This window comes from Eretmochelys imbricata, chromosome 9, assembly GCF_965152235.1.
Source record: "Eretmochelys imbricata isolate rEreImb1 chromosome 9, rEreImb1.hap1, whole genome shotgun sequence".
Classification (NCBI taxonomy): domain Eukaryota; kingdom Metazoa; phylum Chordata; order Testudines; family Cheloniidae; genus Eretmochelys; species Eretmochelys imbricata.
In genome coordinates, this window is record NC_135580.1 from 52,633,577 (window position 1) to 52,647,859 (window position 14,283).

General features: G+C 49.9%; 1 protein-coding gene across 1 annotated transcript in view; it reads right to left on the minus strand.

Moving 5' to 3' along the window:
- EPHB1 (EPH receptor B1) overlaps window positions 1–14,283 on the minus strand; it is a 317,963-nt gene that overhangs the window by 42,973 nt on the left and 260,707 nt on the right. Inside the window, exons 5-6 of the mRNA XM_077825793.1 lie at window positions 13,907–14,242; window positions 472–653 (exon numbers count right to left, since the gene is read on the minus strand). Coding sequence (XP_077681919.1) covers window positions 472–653; window positions 13,907–14,242 — 518 coding nt within the window. The remainder of the gene's footprint in view (window positions 1–471; window positions 654–13,906; window positions 14,243–14,283) is intronic.

The following is a 14,283-nucleotide window of genomic DNA, read 5'->3' on the forward strand; positions in this document are numbered from 1 at the left end:
TCTTGGGTCATGTTGTAACTCAAGTTAATTCACTGCTCGACTTATGCTGCACCTAGACCAGAAACAGACATTTCTGTCCTGGAACAAATGCTGGTGGTGTGTCTGGATTAGCATTTACGATTGTCTTACAGAACTTTAGTTAGTTCACATTCAATTAACGCAACGTGACCCAAAACTCTAGTCTAGGCAAAGCCAGCAGCAGTGTCACTTATGCCCCCTCATACCCATACCTCACACCCAATTTACCTGCCAGGGCTGGGTGTTATCTCTCATGATAAAACTTTGTTGAGTTATCCAAGGACCTAATCCTAACCCCACTGTACTCAATGGGTCTTTCCACTGAGTTCAATGGGTGGTGGCTCAGGCCCATAATTAACAATCCACAACAAGGAAAAAAATACAGAAGCATTTCAGAGCCTGGAGTGTCTGTCCCCACCCCAGCCTTCTTCCCCTGCTTTCATTCAGGCTTACGGTGGCTGGTCGTGAGCCCACAGTGCTGCTGATCTCGGGGTGGCAGATCCGGCTCACCTTCTCATAGTAACGGATCTCGTAGTCCAAGATGATGCCATTGGGCTGCTCTGGCTGAGGCCACGACAGTGTGATGCTCCTCATGGTGGCACTTACCTGGTGCATGATGGGAACTGTGGAGGGAGCTGTGGAGAAAGGAGGAAACAGGAAATAGAAGTGAAAATTAACTCATGGATGGGGGGAATAACGTGATCTGAAGAGAGGTGAAAATAAAATGTCAGAGAGCCATCCTTGGGGGTGAGGAGGGAAAGAGGAGAATGGGAAGAAAGGAGCAAATGGCGAGAGGTTTGAAGGAAGGAGGATGAGATATTATACAGCATAAGAACATGAGAATGGCCTTGCGAGTCAGACCAATGGTCCATCTAGCCCAGTATCCTGTCTATGACAGTGGGGCCAGTGCCAGACGCTCCAGAGGGAATGAACAGAACAGGGCAATTTCAAGTGATCCACCCCCTTAGTCCAGTCCTAGCTTCTGGCAGGTTCATCCTTTTCTATGTGAAGAAGTACTTCCTAATCTGTGTTTTAAACCTGTTGCCTATTCATTAATACAACTCATTGCACTAATACCACCTATTTAAAGGGACCAAGAGAAAATGTTTTCAGTGTTGTAGAAACCAGATAATACAGAGAATTCAACCTTAAAGAATGGAATATAAAGAAAGAGGCATATGTACTGTAGCTGTAGCAGAGGGGGATAAATAGGTGTAGAAAGCAGAATCAGACGGAGAGAGAAAGACAGATTCAGCATATGGGTAACCAAGAGTTATGATGATGGTTTATTGTTTGTTGATGGCCAGCGGTGTGCTTGGTGCAGCGGAGAAAATAAAGAAGAAAACTCAGTCCCTGCTCCATGAATAATCAAAATCAATCTCTAACAATAATGGAATTGATCTAATCAATCTAGACAATGCTAGAAGACAGACTGATGTATGAAAAGAGGGAGAAACACAGAACAATAATCAAACAAAAAAGGCCATTGACCAAGACTTTCCCTCTACCCTATTTCACATAGCAGAGTGGTCCCAGCAGGTCCAGCTGCTCTTTGGTCCCAGTCCTGTGAGTGTGAAACATCACAACACCTTCTTGCAGTAACTGGGAGTTCCCATCACATAGGGTGCTGGGATCAGGCCCTCACACTGAGATGTACTGCCATTATTTTAACACTGAGCTCCCACAAAAATGCCCCCATTTGCCTGTCATTGGCCCCACGCCCTGGTGTGTAGGGGCTGCAGGCAGGAAGAGTGGTGTGTATGGTTCCCTAGGAAATATTTTGCAAATACGTGTCATCTGGGGCAGTTTGGCACATTCCAGAGGCAAGTCACTTGCTCTTCAACCATGTCTTAAAAAGTCCCAAACACAAGTCCTCTCTGGGAGGAGTGAGTGAGCAGTGTCGCGGGGTGTGTGTGTGTGTGTGTGTGCTGAATTCCACTGGAGGTGGAGAACTCACCCCACCCCTCCCTTTGCCAAGTTAGCAAGAGGCTTCCATGTTTATTTGCTATTATTGCAACACTATGCATGAAATGAGAGCAGTGTGTCAATAAAACTGGTTAAATATTTAAACTGATAATTATTTTTAATTAGAGATTTCGAATTCTGAGTGCTCAGTCTCACCAGGAACAGTCAATAACTCATAGCGAGCAAAGCAGCAAATTCAGAGGACGTTTCCCAGGAGGTGAACAAAACACAGCTTCCCCATTCCATTAACTGTGACAGAGGTTAGAGCTACCCAGTCTAAACCTCTGTCTGTCAGGTTGCCTCTTGTCTGATACTTGGATTGTAAGCACCGGGCTGTCTTTTGTTCAGAGTCTGTACAGCACTTGGCACAGTGGGGTTTTGGGCCAGGACTAAGGCTCCCAGGTGCTATTGCAATACAAACAAATTATAACAACAATAAACTTTGGCAGGACAATATTTCCACTTAACTATCCAGGCTGCTAAGTCCCCCAGTAAGGTCCCAGGACAGGGTCTCACTGAGCACCCAGAGCATGGGCATAGTTTGTGGAAGGGGGTAAGGGGGCTTTGTCCCCCAAACAGGGCCAGACTTATGGGTGAGCATTGTGGGCAACCATCCAAGGTGTCATGGTCAGGAGGCGAGGCTCAGTGCATTTAATTTAATGCACCAGGACAGGCCCCTGCCAGCTGGGGAACTGGCTTCAGTGTGTCCGAGACGTCCCATGTTGTGTTTGTGTTTGTGTAGCGTGTGCATGTGCGTGTGTGTGTATACACAGAAACACATGTCGCTGGGTCAGCCCCTCTCAGATTCCTAGCATTTTATGTGCCCTCACAGACAGCAACATGGACATACAAACACGGGCATATGTGTGTAGACAGACGCACAGTTCCACTCACTCAGCTTGTTCTGGCATGATAAGCTACACCCACATAACCAAAGGGAAATGGAGACTGAGCCCTCAGGGTCCCTGTTCGAGACCTGAACAAACATCGGGGCAGGCACCTGGCCCCATGGGCCAGTGGTAACCCCACTGTGGGCCCAGCACTGCAAGCCTCGGGTATGCGTGGAATTCCCCCCCACCCACCACAGCCCCGCTGGATGGGCTGGTGCTGCCCCCGCAAATATAGAAGTCACACTGTGCCTATGGCCCAGAAGGAAATCCCCAGAAGCTTTAGTACCTACAGAAGGGAAAAGGAACCACAAAGATCCCAGGGGAATATTTTTACAGCTCTGTTATTCTATGGAGCAGCCATCAAACTGAACCAAACAGAGTTGGTTTGTGGATTCAGGGAGTGTTAACAATCACCTCTGCCCTTTTACACCTGGCTCAGGGCTTGCCCCATTAGCTTGGCTGAAGGTACAAAAGGAAAAAGAGGAAAGGCCAAGCCAAATGTCAAATCGAAGAAAGAAGCAGATCTCAATAATCCCGAGCCAGCCAAGCAGGAGGCAGAATAATCCTCTCAGGGGTTCAGGGCCTCTACCCTGCTCTCCACTTGAAGTTCAAAGTTAGTCTTCGCTGGGCTATGCAAAGCAAGATGGGTATGATGCAGGAAGAGCGTTTCTGCAGCTAAAATGGTGAGAGATGTGCTAGAAGGCACTTGAAGAGTTAATACTAGGCCTCACCATCCCCAGAAGCAGTGCTGACTTCCTGTCTCGCATCTACATAATTACAACACCACTTCTGTCTGTAGCCGCACAGGCCTCTTTGTACTCCTTGCTCCTGCCTGCCTCACAATGGGACACCCTCATCTTCCAGTTCAACCCCTTGGCCACTTTCCGAAGTTACTCTTTTGCACTTGTGCTCTGACTCCCTTAGCTCTCCTTACATCCCCTCGACAAAGCTCTAAGGCTGTCTAACCTAGTATAACTTGCATGCCAAAGAACTGGTAGAAGATGGAAGATGGTCTATGTGGAAGTAGGATGACTTTACTGTACATCCTCCTACACTCTCTTCTGGCTCCTTGCCTTGCAAATTACTCCGGATTAGGCTAGTGTAGACATTGTTGGAGGGGGCACACCGGCAGGTTGCTCTATGGGAGGGTACTTGGTGGAAGGGTTTGTTTACACATCACCTCTGAATCTGGCCCTATGAATCCAAGGAACCTCAAGGCCAGATTGGCCAAGCAGTACATCTGAAGGGAAGCTAAGTTAGCGAAACATGCACACCGAGAGGACGGGAAGAAAGTGCAAATTACAGTAACTCTCTTCATCACTCACCCTCATCTCGGAATTTGGCTCCGCATATTCATTCTCCAAACACTCTGAATTCCCTGATGGTGAATCTGCACATCACTCAGGCAACACAACATGCGTTTCATTAAACAAGTTAATTTCTTGTCTGGTCCTCTGGGGACATCAAAGCCTCGTGTGCCAAAGCCCACTGAAACATGTGGGGAAGGCTCAGGAGAAGCTAATCCTCAGAGTCTAAGTGCAGAGCTCCCCACCCCCTCGTCCTTGGGGAGCTGGGATGCCAGCAGCTTCACTGACAAGGAGAAACATTCCCATTACTATAAATCAGGGGTGGCCAGCCTGTGGCTCCGGAGCCGCTCTTCAGCAGTTAACATGCGGCTCCTTGTCCAGGCTCCGACTCCGGGCTGGAGCTGCAGGCGCCAACTTTCCAACGTGCTGGGGGGTGCTCACTGCTCAACCCCTGGCTCTGCCACTGCCCTGCCCCCACTCCACCCCTTCCTCACCCCCTCCTCTGAGCCTGCCATGCCCTCACTCCTCCCTCCACCCCCCGCCCCCCGAGCCTCCCGCACGCCACGAAACAGCTGATCAGGAGGTGCAGGGAGGGAGGGGGAGGCGCTGATTGGCGGGGCTGCCGTGGGCGGAGGTGCTGGGAGCCAGGAGCTGATGGGGGGCTGCTGATGCATTACTGGGGCTCTTTGGCAAGGTACATTGGTAAATTCTGGCTCCTTCTCAGGCTCAGGTTGGCCACCCCTGCTATAAATCATCCGTGACCTCACCACTAACCAAGTAGCAGCACATGGAGTAATTTTCCAAACAGCTCTCAGACGCTAACAACTTTCAGCTACTCGTGAGCTCACCAACACTTGAATTGTCATCCAGAGGTGTATGGCTTGGTATGACAACCTCCTGCCCCAGCTGGCCCCCTCAGATGTTGGTAAATCCTGCTTGGCCAGGGAAGAGATTAATTTTTTCTCCTGGTAGAATGTTCCACTCTGGTAGGGATGTCTCTGTTCAAAACAAATGAGCATATACTAATTCTGGGGGCATCACCAGCTGAGCAAATAAATAGCTGCATATTGGATCTGCGCACCCCTCAGACGAGGGGCAATGCTTGACTGTCAGGTATCACATACACTCAGAGACACTGCAGGTAGGATCTTCAATATTACACCCCTCTCTCCTTGTTTATGCAAGGAGTAACATCCCACATTAATCCTGGTACTCTGGAAATTGAAGGCCACTTGAGTAGCTAACATGAAATACCTTGGCACTCACTTGTGAGGTACGCACCATTCCCTCCTTTACAGAGCAGCTGAATGTGGTCTATGCCCTGCCCCCATGGACAGCATGGGGCTCCAAAGCCCTTGCAAAATGTACCCTAACCTGCCAAGCCTTCTGTTCTACCTCTGCCCTGGATAGATACTGCCATCTGTGGAACAGGCCTAATGGGCTTCTGCGTTAATCACCTGGGGAAAGCAGTGGGTGTCGCTGCTTTTTCCACTTCCATGAACACAGGCCCTTCCACAGATGGCCCAGTATGATAACTGTGGTCTGGCTCCAGCCACTGACATCAGTTCCCTAACCCATCTCCCCTCCCTAAAGCACATTGGTACATAATATCAGCCATATGACTCTCACAAATAACACAGCGCGCCGATTTGCTTACAAACAAATGCCCCTATTAAGAGAAGAATCCTACACATATTTGTAACCCCCTACAAGAGAGCTATGGAGCAGCATAATGATTTCTTAGCAGTGTCTACGATGTGAGCTTTATGTCCCGTTTCTTCTCCTTCTGAGGGTTGTGTCTATACACACAGCACAATCTCTATTTGCTACGAACATCAGACCTTCGAAAAAATGCTTTCTACAAAACACATGTGCAAATCTATCATGCCGCATAGGCCAGGTTCTTTATTCCAGCTGAGTCCCACTGTGTGCAGTGTGGGGTGAGGGGCACCAGGGAATCACAACTCTCTGATTCTTTGCCTGGCTCTGCCTAAATCCCAATGCAGGTTAAAGCAACCTGGGGGGCTCCTCTAACCTGCACCCACTGGAAACAGTCTCCAAAGAGCTGTCTGACAGCTGACAACAGCTGGAACCCGCAAAGGGGGACCAGACATCCTGGTATTATTGGGACAGTCCCGATTTTAACCCATTTATCCCGCGTCCCGACCACACATCAGTCGGGATGCCCTTTGTCCCGGTATTGGGGACAGATCGCTCACCATCATTGCCAAAGTCCCAGGGCTGGCGTGGCGGTGCTTCCTGGGGCAGCCCCCGGTGGCACACGCGCCTGCCCGCCGGCAGGAGCCTGCAGTGCGGGCGGCCCCTGGGCGCAGAGGCGGAGGAGGTCTCCACGTGCTGCACCAGCTCCCTCCTGCCCAATCAACGCTGCAGGGGCGGGGCTTGCAGGTGCCAGCTGTGGGCAGAGAGCCCTCCGCCACCCCACCCCACCTGACCCTAGGAGCCAGAGGGATCTGCCAGATGCTTCCTGGGAGCCGCCCCACGTAAGCACCACTGGGACTCCCCACCTTGCCCCCCGGCAGGTCCCTCTCGCTCTTAGGGTCATGGCAGTGGGGCAGGGGGCTCTCTGTGCACTGCCGGCGCCTGCAAGCCCCGCTCCGCGGCTCCAGCAGCTCCCATTGGTGTTTTTCCCGGTCAATGGGAGCCACGGAGCTCGCAGTTGTGGTGGGCGCAGCACGTGGAGACCCCTCGGCCGCCCCTGATCCCAGGAGCCGGAGGGACCTGCCAGATCCTTCCCAGGAGCTGCCCCAGGTAGGCACTGCCAGGACCCCCCACCCCTAGCAGGTCCCTCTGGCTCTTAGGGTCGGGGTAGGGGGCTCTGCGGGCTGCTCCCACCTGCAAGCCACACTCAACAGCTCTGGCAGCTCCCAGTGGTGTTTTTCCTGGCCAATGGGAGCCACAGAGTTCGTGCTTGTGGCGGGTGCAGCATGTGAAGCATCTGGAGACCTCCCTCACCGCTCTGACCCTAGGAGCCAGAGATCTCCCAGCAGGGCTTGTGATTACGGCCAGGGAAGGGGGCATGGTGTGATGGAGTGAGTGTCTGGGAGGTGTGTGTGGGGTGCTGGGCTGTGAGGGTGTGGAGGGTGCTGGGCGGTGGGGGAGGTTTGTGTGTTTTGGGGTGCTAGGCAGTGGGGGCCTGTTGGGGGGTGCTGGACAGTGGGGGAGATCTTTGCGTGTCAGGGCACTGGGCAGTGGGGGTCTGTGTGGGGCATTGTTTAGTTGTGATGCTGGGGCTGTGGGAAAGGGCACTGGGAGGGAGGGAGGAGAAATCTGTGCCCCTGGCCCCGCAGCTTCTGCTGGGGGCTAGAGCTGGGGCCATGAGTCCTTGCTCTGTGGCTTGTGGTGCGGGCTGCAGCAGGGGCCATATACCCCTCTCGCAGCTTCCTAGGGCTGTGTGCCCCCTCTCATGGCTGATCGGGGCTGTGCACCTGTGGCTCTCTTCCCACCCCCGCTCGCCCAGTGTGTCCTTGCGATCTGTTCACCCTAAACGCGCACACCCCTCCCATCCTCATCAAGCCCCCTAACACCAAGGCTGGAGTGGCACCTTAGGGGCCAGTGACATCAGCTTTATGTTATATGAAAACTCCCCCGCACGGGACAGTGGCCCCCATGCACTACCAGTGTGATTTCAAAGGGCCAGAAATGTAAAGCAAATCTGGTTCTAAATATCCATACATATCCATTCCTACAAAAAAATCTACATGAAGAGAATGTGAACACTGCAAGCTTAAAGAACTGGAGTACTTGTGGCACCTTAGAGACTAACCAATTTATTAGAGCATAAGCTTTCGTGGGCTACAGCCCACTTCGTCGGATGCATAGAACGGAACAATACTTAATACACCCAAGTCAGGCAATGGCAGTGTGACTCTGCACACGCGCTCCCCTTCCTGTGAACCCACGTAGGCTGGGACACAATTTGGGTACCCAAGTCCACATGCACAGCTTAAACACTCATGCTGGAAACACTGGCGCTATCCATGTGCCCTTCTGCATTTTTAAGAGACCATAAAAACAAGCCACATCGGATTGCCACATTGCACAGAAGGTAACACCAGCTATGAAACACTTATCCTACAGATGGAAAATATATATTCTTGCTGCATGGATGAGTGAGTTTAGCCCCTTATTTTATGCTCTTGTTCCTGCTCTCGGGCTCTGAAGGTGGTGCCTCTTAGGGAATTCACTGAACCACAAACTCCCGGCTCTGGGAAGCTGTCTTTCCCTTCCAGCAGGAGATGTTTATGGTCCAGCACTGCCTTTGTTTACCCAGCACATTTAATCCTTCATTTTTTATCTTTCCACATCCGCTCAGAGAAGATGTTAATTTTCTGAAATTAAACACTTAGCTTGATTGCTGTTTTGTTAATTGCTGCATTCGCAACCCCCCTTGGTGCTCCTGCCTGTTTAACATGGAGAATGCTGTGAAAATGATCAGCACCAAATTGGTGCTCAGGTGGTTGGATGGCAGCTCCTAAGCCTCTCCATGCCTACTTGTTCCGATGCAGCGACCAGCCTTGATCCAGCCAAGCAGAAGCACTGGACCACACTAGAGAAGGGCAAATCTTTCAACAGCCATGACAGGTGCAGGGTTACAGAAAGAACCAGGAAAACTGTTCTCCTCTTTTACTAGTTTTGGGATGCACTTGGAAGTGGGGGACTGAGAGTGTAGGCTAGAGGCCAAGAAGGTGTGATGCAAGCTTCCCTGAAGCTTGCCAATACTCCATACGCTTGAGTACTCCCTGCTATTCTAGGCTCGGTTCTCTCTTCGGCATTGGCTGCAAAATGTGCCAGACTCCTTGGTGAGTTTCTAAAGTTCAGAAATAGCCATTCAGGTTAGGATGATCTCACAAAACTTATTTCACTTTTTACCTGCAATGAATTTGAGGCTAGGCCAGCAGGATCTTAGGCTATAAGAAGAGAGATTACTGGCAAGACAAAGGAAACGCAGATGCCATTATCCTTGCCCCTTCTGAGCATGGCATTCCATAAGAATGTGCACACTTTGTAGAAATTCATGGAAGTGGGGTTAGACAAACAGAGGGCAGGCAGGTCTTTGCTCCGGTGATAGGCTGAAGTGCTCAAGGGCAGAGTTTTCAAAAGAGCTCAGCGTGGGCCTTGCTCTGCTCTCACTCAGGTGAATGGCAAAACACCCACCAGCTTCAACAGCAGGAGAGGTAGGCCAGTGCTGAGCCCTTTTGAATGTTCTACCCTAAGTCAATCCAGTTTGGAAAGCGGAAAGCTTTGGGGAGAGAGAAATCTTCTTTCAGGGCATACCAAAACCAGGTCTTGGAGAAGGCACTGTTTGAACTAGGCAGCACCAGGAAACCAGGTAGATATTCCTGGACAGTGAAAAATATCATAACATAAAGATTGTAGGTTAAACACCTCGGAGATCCTTCCCCACCACCCCCCAGGTAGGACATCAGCATGTTAGGATCTTTCACTCCAAGATGCACTAGTAAAACCCACATCATTTAGGTTCAAGGAGCAATGGAGAGTTACTTGAACACCCAGTCATATCTCAGGTTGGCGATGAGATCCACAGTTGTATGAGGGTAACTCTTTTTCACATAAAAAGAAAAGGAGTACTTGTGGCACCTTAGAGACTAACCAATTTATTTGAGCATAAGCTTTCGTGAGCTACAGCTCACTTCATCGGATGCATGAAGTGAGCTGTAGCTCACGAAAGCTTATGCTCAAATAAATTGGTTAGTCTCTAAGGTGCCACAAGTACTCCTTTTCTTTTTGCGAATACAGACTAACACGGCTGTTACTCTGAAATCTTTTTCACATGCTGATCACCATATTTGGGGGTGGGAAGCAATTTCTCACCCCCAGGGTGCAATGGCAGGGACCAGGCAGAAGTTGCCTTCCCTGCAAGCACGAGGGCCAGGTCAGCAAGTCCCCTTTGGTCAATTTCATAATAGTGCATCAGGCGTGTACTGCCCCTTCTGCCCTCTCTGTGTCCAGTGCTCTCCTTGGGGGGGTGCGGGGCGAGCCCCTGCTCCAGGCTGTGCCTAAATGCCACTTTTGAGCCTGAATTACATAGACATGTGTGCAGACTGGAGGGCGTCTTCCTGAGTGACTCTTGCACAAGTCACAGTATGTGATATGGAAACTCCTTCCCTCACATGGGTGTCCAGCGCAAGGGTCATGCAAGTCCGACAGCTGGTGCCCAGCTCCTGAAGTCAGAAGAAGAGCCATCATGTCACAGAGAGTAAGAGTACTTTTTGCAAAAGCGCCTGCATGACTTAGGAACCTAAGTCCCACTGAAAACCCAGAAGACTTGAGGCTGCTAAGTCATGGTGCCGCTTCTGAAAAAATTTACCCTCACTCACTTCCCTCTATCCAGATTTAAACTCAGGCACTGGAGTCAATTATTTCTCTGAGAAGTAGAGCTTATCCCAGGGAATGGAGGAGCAAAGCATGAAAGCTGCTTCAGCCTCCTTGCTGAGAGAAGGCAGCAGAAAATGTAATAACAAAGTACTCTAGTTTGCCCTCCCTTGCACTCTGGCAGCCCTATTTGCTTCAATGGGGTTGGCTAGGTAGGTGTAACTCAAGGCAGATTTTGGTTCAGAAAGGAAATGTCTCGGAAATTCTCTTTCTTATTCTTTTTCTCTTTTCCCTATCTCTTCTTTTTCCCCATTCCCTGCTGCTATCTTTTTCCTTCTCTCCTTTTAATTGTCCTGCCTTTTCTCCTTTCTCTTTTTCTCCCTCTGATAGGTCAGTCTATTTAGCTCCTTCATCTCTCCCTCTGTTGCAGCTAGTGCTATGGTTTGGGGCTGTCCTTGGACATCTCCCTCTTGTGCAGACTAGAAGAATCACAAAGGAAGACTGTAGACAACAAGCACTATGGGCCCTCAGAAACTTTAAAGACACTTGAAAATGAGGCTCTGCATGAGTAAGTATTGGAGAAGATAGACAATGTGCGGCTGAATATTTGGATGGGAGATGGATGGACAGAAGGACAGATGGGTGGATAGCGATTATAGGAGAAAGAGGGGACAGATTGATGGAAAGATGTATTTATGGGTGAATGGGCAGATAGATGGTTAAGATAAATGTACAGATCTGGATGGTCTTATGGACTGGAGAAAGGGATTCAATTTGTTTCTATTAGAAAGATGTAACTGGTCTCGCTGAAGTGAATTGATGACACATACTAGACAAATCCACAGCATAACATTTCTTCTGTCATTTCCCCGCATTTGGAGTCCATTTCCTTCTGTCTCCTATGCACAGGTTTAAGAAAACCACAGGCAGCTTTTGAACACAGACATTTTCATTGACAGTTTGCAGACATAACTGACTGTAATAACATAGCTTTTGTTATTTTCTGTCTAGGTGATAATACATCCAGTTTAGGAGTATACTGTGCTCTTAGGTCAGTAACAAAAAGAGGACCCACTAAAATAAAATCTTAACCATTACTGACTGATTTGCTACAGAAGCTGCACAATCATTCTGCTTGTGCATTCCCATTAGCTTCTTTTTATCCATCCCCTCTCCTCAGCACTCCAGTCGCAGCCTGCTTAAACAATTCCAGAATGTTAAAACCTGCTGTGTAGCAGCCAAATATTTATTTCATGTTTGTGGTCCCTCAAATATTGATACCACCCTAATGCATCGAAACCTAATGCATTTCAATTAGGTTAGTACGGAGGCCTTCCCAATAGATTAGACATATTTCCATGTTAATATACAGGCTCTGCAATAGAAATAGAGAGGGAGGGAGAAAGAGATGGATGAATAATAGCGTGAGTGACAGGCAGAGACAAAAAGAACTATATGAAAGAATAGCTGGAAAAATAACAAAAGCACGGAGGAAAAGTACCAGGCGTGAGGGGGTGGATGGACAAATCAGTGTTTTGGACTATGTAAGTCTTGGACAACAGAGTTCCGTGGTTCCTGCTTGCTTACATCAGGGCTAACGTTGGCCCCTCGAGTAGCCTGACTTTGAGCCTGGATGGATGAGCAGATGGTCAGGTGGGTGAACCGCAGAATGGATGGAGGAGAGGGCAGGAAGAATAGCTAAAAGGCCGAGATACATGCGGCAGGTTTGACTGCACATGGTTAAAGAGAGAGAAGTGACAGCCAGGCACAAACATAACATGACAGTCTGACAGAATTGTTATTCCCAGGAGCTGGGATACTAAAATATTTACGCCAGGTTTCTGCCTTGCACGCTCCCAGGGGTGCGCAGCTAACAAAGGCTGCCCGTGTTACATGTTCAACACAAAGCAGAAATTACCATCGCCTTTCTGTTCCCAAACCAAACAGATTTCCATTACCGTTGTCTAGTGTTTCCTTCCTTGCACTTAAAGCCAGGGTCACCCACTGCTGGCTGCCCCTCCCCCACCTTCCTTTCAGCCCCCCCATACGGTACATACACACTGCACAGACTGGCCATCTGGCCACCCCAGCTCTCCTGGATCAGTTCTTTTCTTCACCAGCCAGGCCGTTTGCAGCCAAGAGTCCTCTGTTTAAAAACCAATGCCTGGTTCTAACATGAGGAGGGAGAGAAGAAAACAGCCAAAGGGGAGGAAGAGAGGGCAAGCAGGAGAAGGAAAAATGAGATTAATGGCAAAGGAAGGAAAGAGAAAAAGCAGAGCAGCATCAGAAAAGGAGCAGAGGGGAAAAGAGAAAGAAACAGAGGAGGAGCAAGTGAAGGGGTTGTGCATTGTGCTTGCCTTCTGATTTTAGCACAGGGATCACTGCTGCGTGTAGCAATCCACTCCACAGAACTGCTCCGACTTCATCCACTTTAGTGATATTGGTCCTGGTGCCCCATACCCACACGTCAGACCTCACCAGCCTGAGCTTCTGGACATGTCCTCATTGGAAGAGTGGTATTTTAATGCCAGTTTCACCCCAGTGTCTGTACCAGCCCCAGAAAACCCCGCCAGGGGACATTAGTGCAAAGCAGCTGCCAGGTCTATTCCACCTAGTGGCCTGCAAGGTTTCAGTACTGACCAAAACGTGGAGGAATCTCTGCAGGAAATGAATATGGTCAATGCAGCTATGGGATACACTGACTGAGTACATCCCTCCATCAGCAGGGCCCCACTGGAGCCCTGACTGCAACTTTCAGCTGCTTCTACCCTAGCGGACCCCTGAGAGCTGGAGAATAATTGTTCCCCTACCTTCCTTCCATGGGGGGCTTGAAAGCCCCCTGGACCGCATGGCCCTGGCTAACACACTGCATTTTAAATTACATCTCCCTGATTGACCAAGCATGAACCAATCCCTGGGTGCTTCTTACTGCATTGTTGGCATTGGCTCTGAAGCTGAGCTCTTGTTTCAGTCCCAAATCCACTGTACCTAGTTGTGACACAGCTAATGCAATTCAAGCATTCCATCTTACTGGGTCTCATTTACTCAACACCTTGCAGCAGGGAAGTCAAACTCCCTCTGTAGAGAGGGCTGAATTCTGGGTGTAATTCTGGCCTTTTGGTCAAGATATAACTGTAGGACTCCATACTCCACTCAGTGCCCAGTGGGGCTCCCACCATCAGTGTCAGGTTTGCACCGACATCTGCCCCTTACGTAGGATCGAACATTCAGTCATCAGCGTAGTTCATTATCTGCTCAGTGAGTTATTTTCCCACCCCTGCGTTAGAAGAACCCAGCCCTAATTTCCCTTTTCCCCATTAACGACCCCCCACATGGAACACGGTATGTGCACAGTGCCCCTGTGGGACTCACCAGCTTGGTTTGTGGTGATGTTCACCGACACGTGCTGCGGGGGGAAGGGGCTCTTGCCAGAGACACCATTAACAGCCTGGATCTCAAAGGTATATGGCGTGTGGGCCCAAAGGCTGCTGATGAAGACCCGGGTCTCTGTCAGGCCCAACTGCCCGGGTACAAACTCCACGTTGTCATCACAGCGGGAGCAGCTGCGGCGGTCAGGCCGGCACTTCTTACAGACAATGTCGTAGGTTACGTCATCACGCCCGCCTGTCTCCCGGGGCGGGTGCCACTCTAGGATAATGGACGTCTCATTGACAATGGAGATAACGTTGCGGGGCCCTGACGGGACACCTGTTGAAAAGCAGGTCAGTTGATAAGGTTCCTGTCAGAAA